The 26,503-nt window shown below is 47.2% G+C and overlaps 1 protein-coding gene across 1 annotated transcript in view; it reads right to left on the reverse strand.

Annotated features, from left to right (window-relative positions):
• Positions 1-19,824, reverse strand: part of KPNA7 (karyopherin subunit alpha 7) — a 45,122-nt gene extending 25,298 nt beyond the window's left edge. The window contains exons 1-9 of the mRNA XM_044233604.1: positions 19,524-19,824; positions 14,780-14,868; positions 13,262-13,390; positions 9,200-9,282; positions 8,501-8,769; positions 5,982-6,064; positions 3,797-4,060; positions 2,036-2,269; positions 373-555 (exon numbers count right to left, since the gene is read on the reverse strand). Of these exons, the coding sequence (XP_044089539.1) occupies positions 373-555; positions 2,036-2,269; positions 3,797-4,060; positions 5,982-6,064; positions 8,501-8,769; positions 9,200-9,282; positions 13,262-13,390; positions 14,780-14,868; positions 19,524-19,599 (1,410 nt within the window). The 5' untranslated portion in view covers positions 19,600-19,824. The remainder of the gene's footprint in view (positions 1-372; positions 556-2,035; positions 2,270-3,796; positions 4,061-5,981; positions 6,065-8,500; positions 8,770-9,199; positions 9,283-13,261; positions 13,391-14,779; positions 14,869-19,523) is intronic.
• Positions 19,825-26,503: the final 6,679 nt, after the last annotated feature.

The following is a 26,503-nucleotide window of genomic DNA, read 5'->3' on the forward strand; positions in this document are numbered from 1 at the left end:
TGCTGACTTCGTATAAGGGATCACCATTCTCTCCCCACTCTGAGCCATCAGCGATGGCCCTTTTAGCCGCTAAACTCTCAACTCTTGTATCTGGTTCCATCTCCATTAATACATAAGCTCAATCAGAGCGAAGATGTTGTTCTGTTGCATGCTGAGCAACTGAAACGATGCTGGGCACACAGTCACCCCTTTGAAAAATGAAGAGGGACCGTCTTTAAAAATTCTCTTGTTTAGGTTACCCATAGGATATTCGGCCAGGAGGAGGGCATGAAGGAGTGGAAAGAGAATCCACATGTGAGTTTTAAGAACCAAATTAAATGCCTTAAATTTGGAGACTGCTATTTAAAAACCGATCTGCTTAGAACAGCTCACCTGGAGGATAAAAGAGAGAACATCAAGGATGATTTTAACAATTTTGGTGTCTTGGATGGTAAGCAGATTCACCAGTGGTTCCAGGACGCCAGAGTGGACAAGCTGGAGCAACTGGTCTAGGGTGCCTCCAGTTGTGAAGTTAGCTACGGTCCAAACAGCCTCTTTCTGGACTTTAAATTCTCCCTGCCAAAAGAGAACATTTTGAGTCTTTATAGGTCCTAAGAAACTTAAATACAGCGATGCTAACTTAGTTCAATTTGTAGGTAGGCTGGGGACAGCCGGGACTGTCTGTGCAATTTACATGGACCACCTCAGCAACCTGCCTCTAGTTCCTGAGCAGAAGACAGCATCTTCGAGAAGCCCAGAAGCAGGCAGGCAGACTCCCATGGGGCCTTCGAGGAAGGTTCTAAGTTTTGAAGTAGACTCACTTCCTTAGGTCGGGTTATGGGAAAAATAGGCACTATGCTTGGAATTTTAGGTTGTAGTGACCAAGGTCAACATTTCTGGTCTTTCTGTCACGGGAAAACTATGGATAAAAAGCTCCCTAGCTACAAAGCTGAGTACACAGAAGCGATCTCAGGGACTGAGCCAGCCCAGAGGTGACCAAGAAAGGCCACTGAAACATCACTCAATGTATCCCTTGCATTTATAAGAAACACTTTGCCCAGACATATGGGAGTCATCTATTGTAGAACCTTCTATCCCCAGGCAGGAGTTATTCCCATTTTATGGCTGGGGAAAAACTGACTTCAGCTTAAAAACACAAAAACAAAAACATATCGATAACCAAAACACCATACGGCTCCAAGCCGGTTGTAGTTCAAAAGGCAGTTTGAAATAAGAGTCCTCCTTGACACATGACTGGATGTTCTGATTAGAATATGTACAGCCTCACGGACGCACGCGGGATAGGAAGCATCCGAGGGATTGGATTGAGCCCCTGATTTGAGTGGGGCAGCTGGGAAGCCACCATCTAACCCGAGGGCAGGTGTCCCACCAGCAGCTTCTCCTTCCCACCCTGCTCCACTGGCCTTCCTGCTCCCTATAAGACGGAACCACCCCTGGGTGGTGTCACGTGTAGAGGATTTAAACAGAGCTCGTCCATTCAAAGGTGACCAAAAGAAATGCTGACGCATAGAAGTCCCCCGGAAGGGGAGTGGGAATCAGGAGGAAGAAGGAAGCCTTACTGTATTTGCACATTGTATCTGGATTTTCAGTGTCTATTCCCACTCTTATCGATGTGATTTTTTTTACACTGAAAAGGCCACTTTCTTCAGTGTATCATATCACCATAACCGGATAGGTTTTTCCTCCTAAAACAAAACAACCCCCCCCACCTTTGGCGAGTAGAATGGATGGTACATTCTTTTAACACTAAAGATAAGCCAACTATTTACCAGCTCAAGATTTTCCTGACTGTTAGAGCTGTGGGGATCACCTTTCCGTGGAATAATGCCTATTTAGTCTCCTAAATCTTTTACGGGTTATCCCAAACAGGATGCCTCTTCCTTTTTCCAGGGCAAGTTAGGAAACTAAGGTTTCCTCACTCTGTTGGGATCGCAATTGATTTGCTCCTTAGCCTGTCTCTGAATTCCTGAAGGAGTTCAACATGGGGCTGATTGGAAAATAGCCTTTTGTTGTGGACACACAGGGCACCACTCACATTTTTTAGTAGAGCCACCAAGGGAGGCAGCATGCCGCAACCAATCAGCCGCTGGATGTGTTGGCAAGGCCCTGCAGCCACGTTGCTCAAGGCCCAAGCTGCCTCCTTCTGGATGAAGGACTTGGGGTGCATCAGGAGCTGGGGCAGCACGTTCAGCATGCCCGCGTCGATGGCCACCTGGGTCTGCTGATCTGTTCCCGTGACGATGTTCCCCATGGTGCGGAGGGAAGGGGTCTGGAAGAACAAGGCTACAGGTGTAATCAAGCGTTGCAAATTTCTGGGAACAGAAGAGGACAATCACACCAGACTCTGCGCATTCCCAAGTGTTCCTCATGCTAGATTCATGGCGCTCTGGAAACCCAGGAATAACGATTAAATCCTTGATCTCTGTTAATTCAGCACATCCATGGCCATTTGCATAATTTAAAGGTACTTGCTAGCCTCTCAATATTTCCAGCTCACGTGAGATAGAGGTCAAGGGATGCCTTTATTAAGAAATAATGCTGCCCCTTTTCGTATCCTTATGGTGGGGAAAAAATCGCTAAATTGATTACAGGGTTTATAATGTGATAACTTCTACCGAGTTTCTCTTTTGCACCAGTGTCAAGTTTCTGTTGTATATTTAATTGGAGCTGATGAGATCCCAATGGCATTTTTTTTTTAATGTATTCACAAACTCCCTCTCAACTCCAAATGTCCCCAGGATGAGTCTGCAATTGGGCTCAAGACACCCATCCCCTGAGGGCTGACTGTGCATATTTTTTGGTTCGCGTGCACTGTAGTGGCTGCCCCCATGCAGATGGTTCTAGAGTTTTCTTAGCCTTTTATGCTGGGTATCTGCTATTTCAGCGAGTCTACGGCCATACCACCCTGAACGCGCCCGATCTCGTCTGCTATTTCAGCGAGAGCTGAAGTAGTGCTACAGGCCAATCACAGCCTCGGCAGGACAGCTCCAAATGAGTTCTATACCCCCCAGGACAAGCAGCTTCTTATAGATATTCTTATACTCTCCTTCTCCCCTATACTATCCTCAAACTAACCTTGACATCCAAGGAATACTATGCAGATCTAGGCATAGATGATCACTAAGGCTGCATAAATATGCAACGTTAGCCACAGAAATCAAAAGGGCCACTCACATTTCAAGGCCTATCTTCAAGAAGCGTATTATGTAAGGGACACGTTTCATATCATAGCAAAGTACTTGAGGTTGGTTTCCTTATTTCATTTTACCTATACTGAAGTAGACTAATAAACTGGGGAAAGGATAAGAGGGAATTTTTTTTTAATACTTGAGTTAAGATATTCAAATGTTACACTGAGCTTTATGTTAATACACATGTGTGTGCACATGCGCACGCACGCATGCACACACACACACACACATACACACACACACTGTATTAGCCAACTTGTTAACATCCATATGCACAGACCCCTAGAAGGAAAGACCACAGAAGAATAGTTTACTGGGTAGAGGGATTATTTAAATTTGGTGCCTGTCTAGATTTGCTAGTTATCAGATTAAGACAGAGTAAGTTATTTAACATCCACTAGGACACTGGGTCAAAACAGATACAAGTCTTTGGCTAGAGAGTAGCAGAGACCTGGGAAATGTAGACAACAAGCTTTGTTCTAGATAAAGTATGAGACCCGACTGTGGAAGACCAGGGCTGGGAGAGGCCCTGGTTCAAGGGAGTATGACTCACACATTCTCCTGTGAAGGCCCAGACAGAGACAGATAGGACTGAGGACATTTACCAAGACATTGAGCTCCGAGCTACTCATGAGCTGAACCAGCCTGGGTAGGACCCCCGTGTTGACCACTTGGCTGATGCGCTCGTTGGAGCCATCAGTGAGGTAGGACAGGGCCCAGCAGGTGTCCGAGAGAATTTCGCTGTCTTGGTGCTGCAGGAGGTGGGACAGGACAGGCAACATCTGCTTCACGGCTTTCACGGAAGGGTAAGGGTTCTTGTTTCGGCACAAGTTGGACAAGGTCCACGTGATGTTCCGTAGAAACGTGATCTGTAACAAGGAGACCGCTTCCAGCATTGGGTGCAAAGGAGGAAAAATGCCAGTGGCTTATGTCCTTGCCATCCCTGATCAATACTATCGACCAGCATGAAGCGAAGCGTTTGAGCTTCACGCAGAATCTGTTCTCGATAGTGATACATGCTAAGAAGACTGAGAATGAGGTTTAGGTTTCATACTCAAATGTTAGGTGGAGGTTTCCTTGTAGTCTTCAAAAAAGTTCCTCCTCGCCTTGACTGAGTTTATGACCTAATTCATTTTTCACTGACGAAACAAAGATGAAGCAGAAGTTACTTGGTCTGCCCATTGGTCAGTCATTCTATTGACATGTGGTAACCACATTCCTGATCTTTGTTGGAGGGTCAGTCCTCCTATCCTACATCTGGATCCCACTTTTGCCTTTGAAGATTATATCCCCATGATCACTTCTTTCCCACCCCTCCCACACTCTGGCACCCTCCACCTCTCTAGCCATCATCCTGCTTCTATTTTTCCAGAGTCCAGTGTCAAGGTCATCTCTATTCACTGTCTACCTTGCAGCTTCCATTTGTTCTTCCACCCTTTCTAGTCTAATTTCTGCCCCTACTTCTTTGCATTGAGTGATGAAATCAGCTTCTTCCAAGCCACCAAATCCAACCGTGTTGTTTCAGCCTAGAGTTGCTGCCCCTTTCAGCCATCTTTAGTACCCCACTTGGAAAAGCTCTTCTTGATACCTCTGACACCAAACCTGCATTCCTCTTGCCAAACTTCTCAGTCATTTGGGCAGACTCTGACTTCTGATTGTCAGAGCCCTCGAGACTTGGTCCCAAGCTCTACTCTAGGTCAGGGGTTGGCAAACTTTTTCTGCAGGAGGTCAGAGAATAAACACATCCAGCTTTATGGGCCATAGGGTCTCTGTTGCAACTAGTCCTCTCTGCCCTTGTAACATTACGAAAGCCACAGGCAGCATGGGTCTAAATAAATGGCAATGGCTGTGTTCCAATAAAACTTTATTTACAAAAGCAAGCAGCTGGCCCCTGCTCTAGTTGATCCTGCCCAGCTGGATGGCGGATGCACACATAGTCATCTGGACCCACATTATCCATCCACCTGACAGTGCTGCAGTGGTGCCTCTTACTCGCTTCAACTTGATATGTTTAACTAATGCTGATTCCTTTGTCCCCTCCATCCTCCCCATTTCTCCAGGAGAACAACCTAACCTGAAACCAGAGGGCATTCTTCCTTCTTCCTATCCCCCGTGTCCAGTATGGCGGCATCCCAGCTCCCTCTGATCTCACTTTACCAGTAGCCAGAAGGGTCTTCCCAAATATCAGATCACTTCACTTCCTGCTTGCCTCTGCCAGCAAGTGGATGTCTAAGTCCTTCACCCCACTTGTCATCTTGCTCTGCTCTCTCCTTGCAAACTCCCTGGTCATGCCAGCCTCTTACTCGTCCCACCATGTCAGGTTATCTCCCGCCCTGAGGGATGGGTATTCCCTGGGATTTTAGAAACTACCTTACCTTCATTTTTGTTTGGGGAAAATCTAGAACCAACATTCACCCAAGGGGGTTCCCTGTTGTTGCCACATCAATCAATTGGACTCTAAGGTTCAAACCTAGACCCAGTACCTAGGGGCAGAACTGGTGACCCATTAACTCTTGTCTGTGCCCCATGAATGGGTTCCCAGGATTGAAAGCTTAGAAAAACTTTAATGGACCTCTTCCAATGTTGCCTGAAGAAAAATTAGCACTATAGCCCTTGGGGCCAAATGAGAATCCATCTCTGCCCAATGTGATATTTAGTCCTGGGCCTTACTTCTAACTGCTGTCCTCAGGGGCAAGGCAGCAACCTCATGACCTAGCATTGACTTGAAAGTACTCCCCCAATTTCAGAAACTTGTTACCTAGTTAGTTTTTCTACTTTAAAGATACTTACTGGTATGGTTGATGAAACGAGGGCCAGCAGATATGGAATAGCATTGCTCGAGATAACGAGATCTCTGAATTCTGGGCCATCACCTACAAATAGATAAAAATGTGACATTCAGGGGACACCTAGGTGGCTCAGTCAGTTAAGTGTCTGCCTTCAGCTCAGGATATGATCCTGAAGTCCCAGGATGGAGTCCCTGGATTTAGCCTCGAATCGGGCTCCCAGCTCAGCAGGGAGTCTGCTTCTACCTCTGCCCTTTACCCTGCTCATGGTCTCTTGCTTGCTCACTCTCTTTCTCTCAAATAAATAAAACCTTTAAAAAAAATTTTTTTTAAAAGAATGTGATATTCGGGGCGCCTGGGTGGCTCAGTGGCTTAAGCCTCTGCCTTCAGCTCAGGTCATGATCTCAGGATCCTGGGATCGAGCCCAGCATTGGGCTCTCTGCTCAGTGGGGAGCCTGCTTCCCCTCTCTCTCTGCCTACTTATGATCTCCCTCCTCTGTCAAGTAAATAAAATGAATCTTTAAAGTTTTAAAAAAAAAAAAAAAGAATGTGACATTCAAGGGGAGCCTGGGTGGCTCAGTGGGTTAGGCCTCTGCCTTCGGCTCAGATTATGATCCCAAGGTCCTGGGATCGAGCCCCGCATCAGGCTCTCTGCTCGGCGGTGAGCCTGCTTCCTCCTCTCTCTCTGCCTGCCTCTCTCCCTACTTGTGATCTCTGTCTGTCGAATAAATGAATAAAATCTTAAAAAAAAAAAAAAGAATATGACATTCAAACAGGGAGCAAAAATAATTCTGAGCTAAATGACTAATTCTCTAAAACCCTGTGTAAAGGGTGAGAAGCCAAAACACATCCCCGGGCTAGACAAGTACATAGCATAGCCATGAACTAGATCCTGGGTCCCCATCATGTCAGTTGGGTAGACAGGCCAGGTGGGAGGAGCAGACACCACACAGCAGCAGTCTGTGGACACATGAAGGAGTCAGCCAATGGGTCCAGGAAGTGCCCTTGAGACTCTAAATGCTGGTGGCACTTCACAACACAGATCTCAGGAAGATGAAGGCTATTTCAGGCCAAATCGTCTTTCCAGGAGACTTCGGCATGGGGTGGAATCTTCCGAATGCAGCTCAGAACCTAGCCTGGGAGGTGGGTCAATGCTAGCTACCTGCTGTCTGCTTCTCAGGTGAGAAAACTGATTTGAGACCTTAGCAGTCTCCATTTTTATTTTTTTAATAAAGATTTTTATTTATTTATCTGACAGAGAGAGATCACAAGTAGACAGAGAGGCAGGCAGAGAGAGAGAGAGAGAGAGAAGCAGGCCCCCTGCTGAGCAGAGAGCCCGACACGGGGCTAGATCTCAGGACCCTGAGATCATGACCTGAGCCGAAGGCAGCAGCTCAACCCACTGAGCCACCAGGTGCCCCTCCATTTTTAATTCTTCAACCATTAAGGTGCCTGGGTGGCTCAGTGGGTTAAAGCCTCTGCCTTCAGCTCAGGTCATGTTCCCAGGGTCCTGGGATCAAGCCCCACATCAGGCTCTCCATAGAGGGAGCCTGCTTCCTCCCCCCTCTCTCTCTGCCTGCCTCTCTGCCTACTTGTGATCTCTATCTGTCAAATAAATAATAAAATCTTTAATTCTTCAACCACCAAGGCAAGGCATAGGTTACTTTAAATCACCCAATTTTGCCTCTTCTTTACTGAACCAAGCAAAATGAGGGACAAAGTCTCTGTAATAGGTGCTTCCTTTCTGCAAGCATTTAACAAGCAGACTTATTTTATATTCTGTATTTGCTAATCCCAGTATCTGAAGTCCTTGGAGGTCTAATCATACTGTTTGTTTCTGCTGACTCCGTCATGGTGGGTTGTTGATTCTCTGAACTTGAAACTGCTAATATTTGATTGATCATAATTTATCAAAATCCTGAGGGACCCAATTGAGTTCATATGCCCCCAGGAGCTTTGTATTTATTTTCAGCCAGGAATCCTGGAGCTTCCAAACCTACAGCACTGACTCTTCATTTTATGCTTTCCTGGACCATGTAGGGAATACAGCATCAAGCCCCAAATTCACGAGGCCATAGTAGGGTTGTCTTTACAGGACAGACTTTTACCCCACATTGAGCAAACACTTTTCTGGTCTGTTCCCTTGGCAACTCTCGCCAGAGGTAGAATTCTTTCAGGCTTCTGGGTGATGCAAGGGTCTGTCCTAAGTACTGCACAGGTCAAAGACTTGTCTTTGGTTCACGAAGCCATTAAGACCTGAGGCTGTAGGACCACAGTATTGACAGATGTCACCAGGCAGCCCATAGCTTTAGTACACACTGCATTATCTATCTGGTCATCGCTTTAATTCAGAGTCAGACTCTGAACCTAACTCTGGATTTTGGAAAAGCCTGCCATACTCTTCCCAGCATTTCTAAATATTTATACTGAGAATATCAAATCTTTATGCTGCCCAAAGAACCCCCATAGCATGCCAGATGGCTGCCCACTGGTTTCCTCCCCATGCTGAGGAGAGAGTCTCACCTGCGATATTACCAAGAGCCCACACCGCCTGTTCGCACACAGTCATGTGGGGGGAAGACAGGAGCTCAACCAAAGGTGGGATGGCCCCACCTTCCACAACAGCTTGAGTCTGCTCTGAAGTCCCAGAAGCGATGTTGGTCAGAGCCCAGGCTGCCTCAAACTGCAAGCAGGGGTGAGGTGACAACTTCAGGAACTCCACCAGCCTGGGGATGAGGCCTGCTTCAACAATCAATTTTAGAGGAGGGTTCTTTTCTTGGGACAGCATTTTCCTTTGCAAAAAAAAGGGGGGGGGATATAATGACAAGTCATATGAGGCCGATATTAAGAATCTCCTTTATAAACATTCCTGACATTCCTAGCTATCAAATGAGACTAACATCTGGGCCAGAGCTCCTTAATATTCTAAAGTCCAACCTATAGCACTTTGCAGTGACAAAGCAACATTTTTCCCTTTAGGTATTATCTATGAGTGGAGATTCCTATAGAGGCCAATTTAAATTAAGCAATTCATCTCTGACAACACTTGCATATCTTAAGTTGTTCTCAAGGACAGTGTAGAGAAACAATTTAGTCTTGCTTTTGAATGGACTCGCCTCTTATATCATGTGGGCATTCTGCCAGGGCCACGAAACCAAATAGGCCACTGGAACTCATTTCTAGCTAGGAATTTATAAACCACAGAAGTCTGTTTGGCAGTACCTGGCTGCCTGGGTGGCCTGGAAACACAGGTCTGGATCTGAGGCATTCACGCCACTGATGATTTCTTGCAGGGTGAGGCTGACCTGCACAGACACACATTGAGGTCAGAGTCGTTTCCCACAGGAACCATGAAGGTCATCTAGTCCAGCCATCTATCTGATTAGAACAGGCTGGCTTGGACAGTATCTCCCAACATGTACGTTGGTCTACATTAGGGGAGAGAAGAACACTTGGTGGTCTTGTAAGTCTCATGGATCTGTGGGACACTCCCCGTGTTCTGGGGAAGGGTTAATTCCTATCATCACTTGGATCCCCAGCACCTTTTCATCCCGTACGGTAAGAACATGTTAGGGATGACCAGCAAAAATAGCAGAGGAAGGACTTCCAAAATTCTCTCCTCCATAAAAACAAGAAAACCTACACAAGTAGATCAACCTTCCAAACTCTAGAAATGGACTAAAGGCTTGTAGCCATTTGTTTTCTTTGAGCCAAAAAGAGATTGTTCAAGAAAAACAGCTAATCTCAGGAAGAAGGATTCTAGGAAAAAAAGTGCATCAACGTATGAACGGGATTATATATCATGACCAACTAGAATTTAATCCAGAAAGGCAAGGGCTGTTCAACATATGAATATCAGTATAGTAGGTCATAGTAATAGGATATAGGGGGAAAAGCACATAATCATCTCAGAAAATTCAGGATAAGCATTTAACAAAATTCAGGCACACTTCCATGAAAATAAACATTCACCAAGCTGGAAATAAAAGGCAATTTCCTCAACCTGATAAAGCCATCTAATAAAACCCCAAACAGCTAGTGCCATACTTAATGGTAAAAGAGAAAGTTTCCCCTTCAGATCAAGAACAAGACAAGGATGTCCACTCTTGTTATTCAACATCATATTGGAAGTTCTAGACAGATGAATTAGGTAAGAAGAAAAGAAGTCATCCAGATTGGAAAAAGAAATAAAATTATTGCTATTGGCAAAATTCTAGAACTTGTATATGGAGGATTAAGGAATTGCCCCCCACCCACACACACACACAAATAGAGGTTCAGGTAGTTTTCAGGATTAACATATGAAAATCACTTGTGTTTCTATATACTAGCAATGAACAATCCAAAGTTGAAATTAAGAAAATTTTATTTTCAATGACATCAAAAAGAATAAAATGCTTTGGAACAAATTTAACAAAACTACATGACTTAAATGCTGAAACTATAAAAATATTAATTTATTAGATCCCCTCTAATAAATACCCATGACCATGAATTGGAAGACTTAACATTGTCAAGATGGGAATATTCTTATAAACTGAATATTATAAGAGGCGTGCCTGGGTGGCTCAGTGGGTTAATCCTCTACCTTCGGCTCAGGTCATGGTCTCAGGGTCCTGGGATGGAGCCCTGCATCAGGCTCTCTGCTCAGCAGGGAGCCTGCTTCCCCCTCTCTCTCTGCATGCCTCTCTGCTTACTTGTGATCTCTCTCTGCCAAATAAATAAATAAAATCTTTAAAAATAAATAAAATAAAATAAAATTCATATGGAAATGCAAGAGATCCCAAATAGCCAAAATAATCTTGAAAAAGAACATTATTCTTGGTTGGAAGATACTTCCCAATTTCAAAACCTACTACAAAGCAATCAAGTCTGTGTTGTGCTGACATAGGAGAAACATATTGATCAATGGAAAAGAACCCAGAGTCCACAAATAAACTCTCACATTTATGGTCAACTGACGTTAGACAAGGGTTTTAAGACCATTCAGTGGGAGAGAGGATGGCATCATAAGGCATGTAGGACAATGAAGTTGGACCCCTACTCACACCATTTACAAAAATTTACTCAAAATGGATAAAAAAATCTAAGCATTAAGCTAAAATCATTAAACTCTTAGAAGGAAACTTAGACATAAATCTTTGTGACCTTGGAGCACTCAAAAGAGTCTTAAATAGGATACCTAAATCACAAACAACCAAAGACAATTGAAGACAAATGGAGCAGTTACAAAATTTAAAGCTTCCATGCTCCAAGGATTCTACCAAGAAAATAAAAAGACAATCCACAGAATAAGAGGAAATATTTGCAAATCATATATCTGGTAAGGGTCTAGTCTCCAGAGTAGACAGTATAAAGAACTCTTACAACTCAACGATAGGACAAATTACTCAAGTTTAAAAATCAGCAAAGCATTTGAATGGACATGTCTCCAAAGAGATCTACAAATAGCCAATAAGCGCATCAAAAAATTATCATTAGGAAAACATATCGTTAGGAAAACATATCAAAAGTGTAACCATATAGCCCTTTGAACCCACTAGATGGCTATAATCCGAAAGCAGACAACAACAAGCGTTGGCAAGAAGGTCAGAATGTACAAAGGTACAGCTACTTTGGAAAATAGCCTGGCTACCTATTTGTTTCCTATTGTTACTGTAAAAATCACCACAAATTTAGTGGCTTCAAACAAAATATTCTCTTATAGTTCTGGAGATCAGAAATTCATAATCAGTTTCACTGGACTAAAGGCAGGTCTGGCTCCTCCTGGAGGCTCTAAGGGAAGAATCGGTCTCCTTCCTTTGTTCAGCTTCTGGTGGGGCCACCTCCGTTCCTTGGCTTGTGACCCTCTCCTTCCATCTTCAAAGCACAACATATTAATCTCTGCTTCTGTGGTCCTCTCACATTCTGCTCTAACTTGTCCTTCATCCTTATTGTAAGGACTGATGTGATTACACTGGGCCCATCCAGCTAATCCAGAATAATCTCCCTTTTCAAGATCCTTCACTTAGTCCTACCTACAAAGTACCCTTTGTCACACAAGGTAACATTTACAGGCTCTGGGGATTGGGAGATAGAGCTATTTGGGGAGGGGCATTATTCAGTGTACCATAAGCAGTTCCTCAAATAGTTAAAACGGGGTGATCATAGGATGCAGCCATTCTACTCCTAGGTATACTCAACAGAATTGAAAACACGTCCACTCAAATACTTGAGCACAAAGCAGCGTTAATTCATAATAGCCAGAAAGCGGAAATACAAACCCACTGACCAATGAATGAATAAACAAAATGTGGTATATCCGTACAATGAAGATTTTTTTTTTAAGATTTTTTTTATTATTTGAGAAAAAGAGAAAGAGAGCACAAGATGGGGAGGGACAGAGAGAGACACAGACTCCCTGCTGAGCAGGGAGCCCAATGCGGGATTCGATCTTGGGACTCCAGGATCATGATCGAAGCCAAAGGCAGTTGCTTAAACAACTGAGCCCCCCAGGTGCCCCCATATGATGAAGTATTAATCCTCTATAAAAGGGATAAAGTACCAACAGATGTTACAACATGGACAAACCTTGAAGACATTACTCTGAGTGAAAAAGCACATATGGCAACTTAGAGATTGTGTACAACCATTCTCTTTGATGACCACAGTGCAGCATTGGATCCACTTGCCGGACTGAACTCATCTCTGTCCCATAAGAGTCCCGACCGCAGTCAGGTGCAATGATGCACGTGGATGGCTAAGATGGGACACAGATGGTGGCAGATCACAAAAGGCATGTAGAAACAAGGCCACTGGAGTCAAAGAAGAGAAATTCCCCCATCAGGACATTCCAGAAAAGATCTGAAAAACAATGTTGGCCTGCAAGTCAACCCAGAACTTACAATGAGGGAGGTTGGGGTGGAGGGTGAATGGAAAATAGAGGACAGCATTCAGGTCCCAGACAAGACTTCATGTTTAGCGACTGGATTCTTCTAACTGAGAAAGAACATTTGTAACCCCTCATTTCCTATTTTGGCCCAAGTGGTAGCAAGTGAATTTCCATTAGAAGCAGCACCTTGTGTACTGCTCAGAACATCGATCTCAGATCAGTCACAAGCCTAACAGCCTTCAGCTTTCCGAAACCCACCAGTTCAGCTCGAGTCATCTCTTCACCCCTCTCTCCTCAAAGACCCTCCATTAGAGCTCGCAAGTGCTGAATCTATTCCACATTTTCCAGCCAGAGAAACTTGCTAAGGATGTATTTCACACCCAACTGTCCTGAACACCACATTCCCAACGTACCCCTTTGGTTAGCTCTCCAGAAGCTGGTTCAGGGGAGAAAATGGTGATATTTCTTCTCTTTAAGGCCTGCTCATCTTTCTTGGCCTTGCGGAGTTCCAGGCTGACTGCCATGCGCTGGTGCCGCCGGATCTAGTGAGGAAAAGAAAGAACTGGAGCCCTTAGAGAGCGGGGAAGTCAGGTTCTCACTACATTTCGCTTTTAGCGCACACTTCAAAGTGTTGGATGTCACTTTTACAGATACAACAGGCTGGAAGAGTTAAGATCACACAGTAAATAGTCTCAGCATGGTGTACCTCTTCCACTTTCTCCTACTATACCATGTCCCCCAAAATTGTCAACCTTCTTCCCAAAGTGAGGGAAGCCTACCTATAGTTTTGGCAGGCCAGGATGCTCTCGGCTATAGAGCCATCTGAGCAAAGCATCCCATCGCCCCAAGTCTGAGCCCATCTTCCCCAGCACTGATTAGTCCCTGAGGAGCAGGTCTGGGCCTCCCAATTGTGGGGATCCAGGTGGAGCTGGGGGTCTATGAAGTCTAAGAAGACATGCCCCACATGACCCTGACCATTTTCATCATTAGGTATCCATCTACAGTTCATTCAAGCCTTGATCCAGTCCAATCCCAGGGGTTTTACTTGGAGGCCAGACCGAGGGAGATTATAGTTAAAAACAAAACAAGTGGCGCCTGGGTGGCTCAGTGGGTTTAGCCTCTGCCTTTGGCTTGGGTCATGATCTCAGGGCCCTGGGATTGAGCCCCGCATCGGGCTCTCTGCTCAGCAGGGAGCCTGTTTCCCCCTCTCTCTCTGTCTGCTGTTCTGCCTACTTGTGATCTCCCTCTCTCTGTCAAATAAATAAATAAAATCTTAAAAAAAAAAAAAGATACACCCTTTTTCCTGGATCAGAAGAAACGCAGACATTATTAGCATTGAGAATCCTGGGGGGAATGATCTCTCTTTTTTTTTTTTAAGATTTTATTTATTTATTTGATAGAGAGAGATCACAAGTAGGCAAAGAGGCAGGGAGAGAGAGTGAAAAGGAAGCAGGCTCCCCGGTGAGCAGAGAGCCTGACGTGGGACTCAATCCCAGGACCCCAGAATCACGACCTGAGCCGAAGGCAGCGGCTTAACCCGCTGAGCCACCCAGGCGCCCAATGATCTCTTCTTTAGATCTCTATTTTTGCCATATATGCTTTGTCGTCCCCATGTCCTGATCCTTCACTCCATTTTTTTTTTTAAGAGGAGTGTGCACGTGCTTGAGCATACACGCTCCTGAGCAGGCGAAGGGCAGAAGAGGGCAGAAGGAGAGGGAGAGACTCTCAAGCAGGGTCCATCCTCTGTGCAGAGCCACTGGGGCTCACTATCACCACCCTGAGATCACCTCCTGAGCCAAAATCCAGAGCTGGATGCTAAACCGACTGCTCCACCCAGGCGCCCCCAACCCCACCCCACTCTGATGCATTTCGACCATGAGACTTTCACTGCACGGCTCCTCCACAGACTGAAGCGGTGGCTGGGTACTCACAGACGCATCTTTGCCCCGGTACTTGAATTTTCTCAGCCTCCCTTCTGGAGCGTCTAAAGTCGGCATATTGACGGGAAGCAGTAATTCACCTGCAGGTAAGACAGTTGCCAGGAGACGGTCAGTGCCCAGCATGTGGGTGCCTAGGTCATCAGCCGTCCTTGCTGTAAGCCCTGGAAGGTTTCACAGTGGGTAGGTGAGCAGATGCGAGAAGTCCGCTTCCATAGGCATCACCACACTGGCTCAAGAGGCAACGAGCTCCATGGGAACCAGAGGAGACCAGCCCTGGGCGGCAGGAGTGAGGGCTACCTTTTGGAGGCAATTCAGCTTCAACCGGGACTTTGATGGCTTGGGTAGGTTGGAAGGAAAGCACAGAGCCCTTTTCTTGTTTGTGCATCCTCCTCCCTCTCCCCGCAAGGACAATGAGGTCATGTACATCTTAGGTACGATTCCCCAGCCCTTTCACAGTGCATGACATATAGTAAGTAGGTACTCAAGTATTTGTGGGAGGAGGGTGGTGGGTCATAGGGCACAAAGGGAGCCGGTCCCTAATTAGAGGAGGTTATTCAAATCAGGCCACATTTTAACTTTCTATCAGGCAGCGGGGAATGGCATTTCTTACGAGGGTGCAAGGAGTACCCATCTGTTTCCAAGTACACAGGCTGAGCCAAATTACACTGCAGAGACGAGAAAACTGGATAAAGACAACCAGAGTCTATTGACTCTATTCTTGAGTGTAGAACAGCTGGGAATGATTTCGGGAGGAAAGACGCATTTAGACACATCAATTCGGATGGGACAGTGTAGACAAGTGGGAGGCTTCCAGAAGTAGAGAGCCAAGACTGAGGTCTTAAGAAGAGAGATGAACTCTGTGAGAGAACAGAACATGAGCTCAGTCTTGGTGACATTCCCTACTGGGCCCAGAAGAATGAAGAACCAACAAGGGGCGAGGAAAAAGAAGGGAATTTGAGTCAGAACAAAAGAATGATAATGTCCAAGGCATTGGCGGTAACAGCAGCTACCAGGCTGAGCACAAGTCCCTAAACTAAGTGCCACCAGCCGCCCATAGCTGGATGGAGCCAGTGTGCTGAGCCTCAGAGCGGAGTCATAAGCACCTCAGGCCAGAGAGTAACCAGGTCCTATACTTCCATCTACCTTTAAGTAACCTCAAAATCTGCTTTGTAAGGAAGTAAAGTTGCTTTTCAGGACTACAAGGTAAACCAGAACACCGTTTTTTAATTTTAATTTTCTTTTTAATTTTAAGTAGGCTCTGTACCACGCCCAGCATTGCTTGAACTCCCAACCCGGAGATCAAGAGTCACATGCTCTACTGACTGAAACAGCCAGCTTCCCCCCGGACATCCTTTAAAAAAAGCCCGGGTGGCTCATTTGGTTAAGTGACTGCTTTCGGCTCAGGTCATGATTCTGGTCATGAGTCAGAACACGAGTCCCCAGATTGAGTCCCGGATCAGACTCCCTGCTCAGTGAAGTCTGCTCTCCCTCTGACCCACCCCCTTCTCATGCTCTCTCTCTCTTACTCTCTTTCAAATAAATAAATAAATAGTTTAAAGAAAACAAAAAAGGGGCACTGGGGTGGCTCAGTTGGTTAAGCATCTGCCTTTAGTTCAGGTCATGATCCCAGGGTCCTGGAATGGAGCCCTGCGTTGGGCTCCCTGCTCAGCAGGAAGCCTGCTTCTCCTTCTCCCACTCCCCCTGCTTGTGTTCTCTGTCTCACTGTGTCTCTGCCAAATAAATAAAATCTTTTAAAAATAAAAAATTTAAAAAAAACACACAATAAAACCAGCTCAAGAGTTTTCTATTTGCTATAATAACCGGAGTCAAGAGAGTTATCAGCTTGGAGTAGAGATTTAGGTTGGAGTGAGGAGCTATACCCTCCATCTCCGAGAGATAAGGCACATGGCATGTTCTTGGTCTGGAGGAGAGTAGTTCGGTTCAGGGAGCTCGGTTCAGGGAGCAATTGGCAAAACACATTTATCACATGCCAGGAATGTCAGACATCTGGGATTAAATGAAGCAACATTAACAGTAAAGTGGGGTTGGGGTGCCTGGGTGGCTCAGTCGGTTAAGCAACTGACTCAATTTGGGCTCAGGTCTTGATCTTGGGGTCATGATTTCAGCCCCACTTTGGGCTCCATGCTCTGTGGGGAATCTGCTTAGGATTCTCTTTCCCTCTGCCCCTCCCCCCACTCCCACACACTCTCTCATGTGTGCGTGCTCCAAAATAAATAAAATCTCTAAAAAAAAAATAGTAAGGTAGAGATAGTCCCATTTTACAGATGGGGAAACCATCTCAGAGGTCACTTCCTGAGGAAGCCCAGAGTGCCCACAGCTGTCAGGCATCAGCGTCAGGACTTCAGCCTAGATCTGACTCCTGTGTCCATGGTTGGGATCGCACGCTTTGCTGCCAACAGGCTGTAAGGAGTTCTGATGAGGAAAACGAGTCATCCCCATGGGTGGAACTTAAGACATGGAGGAGGTATTGGAAATAGGAAAGCACAAGCAAGGGAGGCCATTTCTGAAATATCTGCCAATGCAATGCCACTCCATTGCTGTCTCAGTGTCCATGAGACCCTCTGAATATGCCTCTGTATGAGGCCAGTTTGGTACTAGGGGCTGAAACACTTTGGTTTCTGACCCAAGGCAGTGCCTGGCTCCAGGACTATTCCACAAGAACCATTCATCCTTTGGCCACAGCCCAGAACGTAGGGCCATTAGGGAAACTGGAAGTGGAACCGGGGGTTCTTCCCTCAAATATCAAGTATGGCACAAGCAGAAAAAAGGTCATCTTCAGAGGGAACGGGTCCTCCCCCTGAACCACCCCTTCCCCGGGGACACCTTGAAGGAAGAGTTTGAAAGTCACAGATGTAGCCAAACCACTCGTTTGGGGACAGTCTGCAAAACGACTTCTTTTGGCTTTCACAGGTTTCTCTCGTCACAGCTCAGAGTGTGCTTCCTTCCCCTCACATTGCTATTTGTGGCATCCAGAAGAACCACTACCCTGTCACCCTTCACCAGTGGCACGAAAGAGCCAAGCTGGAGGCTTTGAGTTAGGCACAAGATCAAAGCCAGAACCTTTCGTCATCAGCTCCCAGAGTCTGAGATCCGAAGAAAGCCAAACTGTTCTTTAGGCAAACAGCACCAACTTAAGGGCTTTATTTACACACACAGCTAGGCCCAGGCCAGCTCTACTCCACCCCACCACCCCACCCCCGCATTCTAGGGGACCCCCACCCTAGGAGCATCAGGTGGAGAGTCCCGCCAAGGGCCCCCGGCTATACTCATGGTCTTCCAGGCTCTAAACTAGGGACTCTAAAGTTTTGTTCATGGCACTGAGTCACTTTGGAGCATTACAGGCCATTTTTAAAATACTTTCCTAGACTTAGCCAAGCTTTGACTGTTAGCATCTTTCAAGAACTGAGAACGGTTTTAAATTAAGATCGAAATCATCCAAGAGTTGGCTTCTAGAATGGAGTATTTCTCTGATTTTACATTAACACACACTCATGGTGTAGACAGTTTAATACCTCAGAAATGTATTGAGCATTAACTCCCATAACCTACCCTCCTCCAAGTTAGCCTTTAAAAATTCACCCACCCTCCGGGGCTAATTATAGAAGGGGAATTTCATAGACATGGTTTGGCCACACATTTCTCCACTTGCTTATACTATGGACTTTTTTTTTTTTTTTCCAAGATTTAAGTAATCTCTATGCCCAATGTGGGTCTTGAACTCACAACCCTGAGATCAAGAATCACATGCTCTACCCACTGAGCGAGCCAGGAGCCCCCACTATGGATATGTTTTGATGTCAGAATGCTCAGATCTACATCCCTAACAGCCACTTCCTCAAACTCAGTGGGATTTAAGGTAAAACGACAAATGGGGTTGCAGTGAGAGTCATTCCCCAGGAAGACCCACTGACCTCACCCCCAGTGTGCACGGGTCAGTAAGTAGGAGCAGCTGGGGCAGGAGTACTGGGAAGAAGAAGCAACCATGGGAGCGTGGAGGCCTGGGGGGGGGGGCGGTTGCCATGGGGTGGCAGAGACCCCACCTTGGCACTCATGGGGCTTTACCAACATGGACAAGACGTGTCCAGACCCTAGGTTTGATGGAGGGAGACACATAGGCGTCAGGTGTCCCTCCAAGTCTCACACTGGCCCAGAGGGGAAGCAGAGGTCACAGAGGTCACAGCAAGAAAGGACAAAGGAACCCACGCCCTCTTCCCAGTGCTCCTACCTCAGGGTTTGGGAATGCTCTAGGAGGGGGTAGAACCAGCCGGGGTTGAGTCCCGTGGGTGAACATGTCCCAGGGGTTATTTCAGGGAGAGGGAACACAGGTAAAGGTGCAGACACATTGATCTATAGGCTGCTGTATGGTCAGGCTCCCCGGACCCTGCCAGTCCCCCTCTGGGCTCTGCAGAGTAAACAGACACCCAGCCATTGCCACATCCTCCTTACCCACCCAGAAAACAAGCCAAGCACCACTTAGCACAATTTCATTAAACTGAGACTGATTTCAACAAGGAGAGACGCAGCCTAGGCCCTCTGGAAGCTGTCCCTCTGAGTAGGCCACTGACTTTTGCCACGGTGGGGGTGAGGCAAGACAACAGCAGCCTCACCCAATCCCCCCGAGCAAGACTAGGAGTCTCGTCGATAACCAGACAGAGGAATCTGGGAGGACACGGCCACATTGAGAGCCCCCGGCACCCACCCACCCACCACTCACCTGGAAGAGAGCCACAGCCTCCAGCCCCCTGACCGGCCTTAAATGCCCTCAGAAGGCAGCAGGTGTTCTGGGGCATTTGACCCTTCCTCCCAGGGTTGGTCTCTGACCAAAATCAATGGATCTTAACTCTAGGTGCAGATTGGAAGCACCCAGGGAGCTCTGAGCTGCCGGCCGCCAAGTCCCTAGACCTGAGGCTGATTGAGTTGGTCCAGGGGGAGGCCCTGATCTCCAGCTGCTTCTCATGTCCAGAAGAGGCACAGAGAGGAGCCTCAGGGTTGCCATGGACCTTCGGCCTCAGCAGCTGCAGCCTCCCTCAGGGAAGGGGTTTGCGTGCTGGGCATTTAAGTTTTCTGGGATCTGGCTGGACTGGCCTCCTCCTAAAACTGGAGTATTGGGATTAATGCTGCCATGCAACGGTTGGCAAATGTTTATTCCCAAGGCAGGGAGGGAGACTGGATGGTGGTAAGAATGGGCTGGCTTTGTATCAAAATAGAAACTGAAATAAAATTTCGCATATTATTCAACTGGGGCACCTGGGTGGCTCAAGGCATCCAACGCTTGAACTCAGCGTTGTGAATTCAAGCCCTACATTAGGCATGGAGGCTAGTCTTAAAAAAAAAAAAAAAAAAAAAAAAAAGTTAAAGGGCATATGCTTCTAGAAATTTTGGGGCCCCGGGCTGGCTCAGTCTGTGGAGCGTGCAACTCTTGATCTCAGGCTTTGCAGGTTTGAGCTCCATGTTAGATGTAGAGATTATTATTTTTTTAAAAGATTTTATTTATTTATTTGACAGAGGGAGGGATCACAAGTAGGCAGAGAGGCAGGCAGAGAAAGAGGAAGGGAAGTAAGCTCCTAACTGAGCAGATAGCACAATGCGGGACTCAATCCCAGGACCCTGAGACCATGACCTGAGCTGAAGGCAAAGGCTTTAACCCACTGATACCCCTAAGTGCCCGATGTGGAGATTATTTAAAAAAAAAAAAAAAAAAAAGCACAAGTATTTATCGAATCCTGACCATGGGCCAGGCCCTGATTCTGCAACAGTGATAGGATGACCTGGTCCCTGTCCTTCCATCAGAAGCAGAGATGGGCCCTCCCAGCAGAGCGGGAGCAGGACCACAAAGGGACAACGCAGAGCAAGGGAGGTCAGGGAGGGCTTCCAAGAGGAGGTGGTGCCAGAACCAAGTCCTTGGGAAAAGCAGGAATTAGCAGGTGAAAAATTGTGAGAAAAACGCTCCAGGCTGAAGAAACAGCATAGGAAAAGGCACTGAAACAAGAAAAGTGGTCATGGTTCTCCTGGGAACAGAGGCCATTCAGCACTGCCAGAGGGTGGGGCGCCTGGGTGGCTCAGTAGGTTAAGCGGCTGCCTTTGGCTCAGGTCATGATCTCAGGGTCCTGGGATCAAATCCTGCATTGGGCTCCTTGCTCAGCAGAGAGCCTACTTCACTCTCTGCTGCTTTCCCCTGCTTCTGCACACGCTCACACTCTAACAAACTCAAACAAATAAGTAAAATCTTAAAAAAAAAAAAAAAAAAAAGATTGCCAGAGGGAGGACAGTGTTAGGTGCCAGTAAAGGTGACCCGGTGTGTAGGGGTAGGGCAGTGGGAGCCATCCACCCTGATCCAGGCACTGAGGGCTTGTACTGTCTATAGGGATTTGAAACCAATGATAAAACCAAGTACAAGTTTAGCGTCTTTTATCACCATGAGCCAGGAATTCTGCAGTGCCGGTGAGCTGCACCCCACCTTGTTAACTCACTCTGAAAGTGGGCTCCCACCCCGAGAGCAGGGGGAAGCCCACCCCAAGGCTTCAACAGTGCTCCTATTTGCATTGTTCTTTCCTTTTTTTTTTTTTTAAGATTTTATTTATTTATTTGACAGACAGAGATCACAGGTAGGCAGAGAGGCAGGCAGAGAGAGGAGAAAGCAGGCTCCCTGCTGAGCAGACAGCCCGATGCGGGGCTCGATCCCATGACCCTGGGATCATGACCTGAGCTGAAGGTAGAGGCTTTAACCCACTGAGCCACCCAGCCGCCCCTGTTTTTGCCTTTTTATTATGGAAAGCTCCAAATCTATAAAAGCTGGGAGAACAAACAAATCCTCAAGTACCGGCCACCCAGGTCCTGCAATTGCCACCACCATCTTAATTCTTCTCCTGCCACCTTTCAAACTTTGAATTTGTTGATATTTATTGGTGTGTGTGTGTGTGTGTGTATTTAAGATTTTATTTATTTATTAGAGAGAGTGTGTGTACGAGCAGGGGGAAGGACCAGCGAGAGGGAGAAGCGGGCTCCCCCGCTGTGCAGGGAGCCTGACACAGGACTCAATCCCAGGACCCTGAGATCAGGAACTGAGCCGGTCCATCAAGGCACCCTGTTAGTTCTGTGTTTTAAAGGAAATAGAATTCTATTACTTCACCCATAACTACTCAGAATGAATCTCTCACACATAAAGACAAAAAACTAAAATGAAAATACCACGATCCCTCCTCACGAAATCCACAACCGTTCTTCCTGTGTCACTTAAGAATATCTAGGTTAGCCTTGTGGAGATGACAGGCAGATTCTTTCCGGGGCGGGGCCAGGGGGAGGAGGGGCAGACAGGGGGAGAAGGTGGGTGGTGGTGGCGGCAGAGGGAGTGGAGAGAGGAAGGTTGGACTCCACGACACCCTGGTTCCTGGAGGCGAGGGTTGGGGAGAAGTTGGGTTCTGAGTGAGTAAAGCACGGAGCTCCGGGGTGGGACCCTCACATCCAGGGGCCTGGAGGACACCAAGGTGGGGGTGCAGCAGAGACCAGTCGGTGCAGAGCTGGGGCAGGACTCTGTGACCCACTGGCAGTGGTGGTGGGTGACAATGACAGAGACACATAAACTGCTTTGTAGTTTCAAACAGAGGAGGTCAGTGAGTGGTGTTGTCAGAAGAGAGGGCATTCAGGATGACATAAAGGAGGCCTGAACTTGTGGGATCCAAGGCCATCAGGGGGACTGGCCCAGGCCCCCCGTTCTGCCCAGTCCCCCTGCACCTAAGTCCCCTTTCCCTCATCATCCCTATCCCTGAACTGGCTGTGTCCCTTCCCCTTTGGGCTTTTCTGGGGGCGTGTGCCTGCACGCATGCACATACACACGCACAGCTAGAGGGATCCCTTGGACATGGAGCTCACGTTATACCACTTTGCAGCTCAAACACTTCAGTGCTCCCAACATGCCCACAATCGCCTTAGAGGCCCCCTGCACTGCCTCGCCCCGCATGCAGTTCCTTCTGGCCTCGCTCCCACCACGGTCCTACTCTAGACACTCCAGCCTCCACGTTGCCCCTCAAATGCTTCAGGCCCATGCTGGCCTCAGGGCCTTTGTACCCGCTGTTCCCTATGCCTCCCTCACTTCCTTCAGGTCTTAGTTTTTGGAGACCATTCCTGGTCACCATGTCTAAAATCAAACCTTACCTCAGCCACACATTTGCATTCCTGTCCGACTTCCTAAAAGCACTTGTTAACATTTAAAATGCAGAGCATTTACTTGCTTGTTTATTTTCTGTCTCCTGCTCTGCCACCAACCCCCACGGAACTGGGTAAGCTCTATGACGGTGGGGGTGTTGTCCGTTTTACTTGCTGCTTTATCCCCAATGCCAGGAAGAGTCATTGCTCATCATATTTTTGAATGCATAAGTGGGCACACTGGCCCCAAAGCCAGGCTCTCCCCTCTACCCCCACTGTGTTATAGATGTCCCTCCATCACCCAGAATGTACCCAGGATATACAGTGGGTGTGCTCAGTAACCTTCCCAAGCCAAGCATCAAGCTGGTGTCCTTTGAATAAACCTAATTAGCACACACAGCAGGGCTCACAGGGGCTACATAAAAGACTCAGAGACTCAGGAGGAAAAGCACTTTGGATGGAATCTGAGTCGCAAATAGAAGTCACTTCATCCTCCCCTATGCTTAAGCCCCAGTCACACCATCTGACCCGCCAGGAGCCCCACATGGGCCTCCCACTCCCTGTTCCTTCCTCCGTCAGCCCCATCCTCTACTGAGGCCCACTCCTCAGCCCTCCCGACCTCTGTTCTGCTGATCATGGTGGGCCTTTTACCCACTGGTCCCGCAACATGGTCCTAAGACACCCGTCCAAGAAACTCTTAACATTAGATTTTCAAGAATGAATTACCAAGGTGGGTTTATTTACCTGGCTAGTTTAACCTGCCTTGACTCCTCTGATGCAGTAGGAATTAACAATCCCATTTCACAGAGCAGGAAACGGAGGCTGTTGACATTGACATGACTTGCCCAAGGTTACATGATGGGGCAAGGCCAGGTCTGTGCGGCCCCATCTTTGCCCCAGTGCCTGGGCCTGTGCTGGGAAGGTGCCTGACTCCCTCCCTTCCTCCCACCCTCCCTCCTTCCCTTCCTCCCCTCTGTCTTTTATGGTGGTAACATACACAGAACATAAAACTGACCGTTTTAAGCGCTTCGGAGTATACAGTTCAGTGCATGAAGTACCTTCACGCTGCTGGGCAGCTGTCGCCACCATCTTTCTCCAGAACCTTTTCCACTTCCCAAACTGAAAGTCTGTCCCCATCAGACACTAATTCCACAAGCCCCTCCTCCAGCCCTGGGCACCCAACCTTCTACTTCCGGTCTCTGTGAGTTCCACTCCTCTAAGGAGCTCATGTAAGTGGAATCACACGATGCTTGTCGTTTTGTGACCGGCTGAATTCCACTGAGTGTAAAGTCTTCAAGGCCCATCCATGTTGCAGCAGATGTCTGGATGTCCTCCCTTCTGACTTCTTTCTCTGAAAGAGGAACACTTTTTTTCTTTTTTTTTTTAATGTTGTAGTTAATACTGTTGTTTGCAGCAACATCGCAAGTTCAGGGCGCAGGGCAGATGTTCTCCTGGGCAGGGAGGGGCATTTATCATTGAACTTCGTTTATAATGGCCAGGGCAGGGTGGTAATAAAAGCAGGCTGGTTTCTAGTCAGTTTTCATTCTTGTTTCAAATTCGCCACAGTCAATGCACCCCCTTGTTCCCCATATTCCTGGCCAACTGCTCCCACCATCCCCGCTGCTCAGCTTGGTCCATCACTGATTATTTATAGACGCCTACTCATCATATCATGATGGAAAAGTTGTTTAAGAAAAAAGGACGCTGGAATTAGAAAGCTGATGTAACAATTCCTCGGAGGGCGGGTTGGGAGAAGTTCCGTGATTGAGGCCAGTCCCTGGGAATCTGCTGGTTCCTGACAAACGCAGTCGCCGACGTGCCTGGCCTTGGCATGTCGGAGCGCGCGTGTGCATCTGTGCACACACAAATGTGTCAGACTGTCCCTGGAGCCTAGGGAGACTTTAACTTCCCAGGATGATGACCCTTAAGGAGCTAATTTTAGATTCTTGGTAGATGCTATTTGGCCCAGAAGCAGGAGATGAGGAAAGGGGATATTTTTTTTTTTAAGATTTTGTTTATTTATTTGACAGAGATCACAAGTAGGCAGAGAGGCAGGCAGAGAGAGACGTGGAGGCAGGCTCCCTGCTGAGCAGAGAGCCCGATGCGGGGCTCGATCCCAGGACCCTGGGATCATGACCTGAGCTGAAGGCAGAGGCTTAACCCACTGAGCCACCCAGGCACCCCGAGGAAAGGGGATATTAAGGAAAGGAAAAGGCAGGGTGGGAAGACAGCAAAAGAAAACCAAAGGAAGGCTGGTTGTTCATCAGGTCTGCAGGCTCTCTGGTAAAATTAGAACCTGAATTCCTCAGTACAGTATTTATTTCCTAGAAGTGCGTTCTGTTTAATGGGGCCTGATCTGTTAAATAGGATCTGATCCAGCCCCACGGCTTCCAAGGCTCCTCATCTGCCTGATTAGGGTAAGCATTTTCTTTTCCAGGATCATGGGGGCAGTCTACAGACATGTCTCCTCTCTGGGGCCTCTGAGTATCAGAGGCAGAGATCATACCCAGAGCCCAGGGTCCCGTGAGGCTTTCCTCTGACACCACGTGACCCAAGAGCTGGGCTGTGGACAAGGCTCTGTAGGGACCAGCAACTGGGCACCCACTCTGTGCTGAGTCTGCAAGGTACAGGACTGAATCAGACAGAGCCCCTGCCACCAACGAACTTAGAACCCACCTGTCATCACTTGAGCACCTGGGCTCTAATAATCACACAAGGTCTTTCTTTCTGCCATTCGCACCTCACCTTGTAACAGCTTGGTGAGATGCATATTATTATAATCCCAGGTAAGGAAGTGAGTTCGGTATTCAAAGACAGCACTGTATATCTAGCACAATGCTCTCACTCCCTGTAATGGCTCCATGGAGGACATGTTCTCCTCAGAGGGTGCAGGAAAATAAGGCCAAGGTTCATTCCAACCAGTCCCTGGCTCCAGAGGGAGCACCTGCTGAATGGACAGATGGATGAGTGAATGGATAGATGGATGGAGGGGTGATGGCTGGATGATGGCTGGATGAATGGATGATGGGTGGATGGATGGTGGATTATGGAGGAATGATGGATGGCTGATTGATGGATAATGGAAGAAGGATGGATGGATGGATGGATGGATGGATGAGAGGATGATGGCTGTATGATGGATGACAGATGGGTGGTGGATGGATGGATGATGGATGAATGGATCAGAGAGTGGATAGATGATGGTAGATGATGATGGATAGTGGATGAACGGACAGATGGATGAATGGATGATGGATAACAGAGGGATGATGGATGGGCAGATGTTGGATGATGGATGAATGGATGGATGGATGGATGAATGAGTGGATGATGGATGAGAGATGGATGATGGATGGATGGATGGATGGATGGATGGATGGGAGATTACCCAGCTGAGTTGGGGTTTGAATCCACATGGGCTTTTCAGACACTGGGATTTATTCAACCTTGGGAGACTCACAGGAAAAAAAAGGAGATTCTCTCCTTTGGAAAAATAAGAATAAATACTTCTTGGCAAAAAGGCATGATGCCAGGAGGATGAAAAGTTGGAAA

This window comes from Neovison vison, chromosome 14 (assembly GCF_020171115.1).
Source record: "Neovison vison isolate M4711 chromosome 14, ASM_NN_V1, whole genome shotgun sequence".
In the NCBI taxonomy this organism is placed as follows: Eukaryota; Metazoa; Chordata; class Mammalia; order Carnivora; family Mustelidae; genus Neogale; species Neogale vison.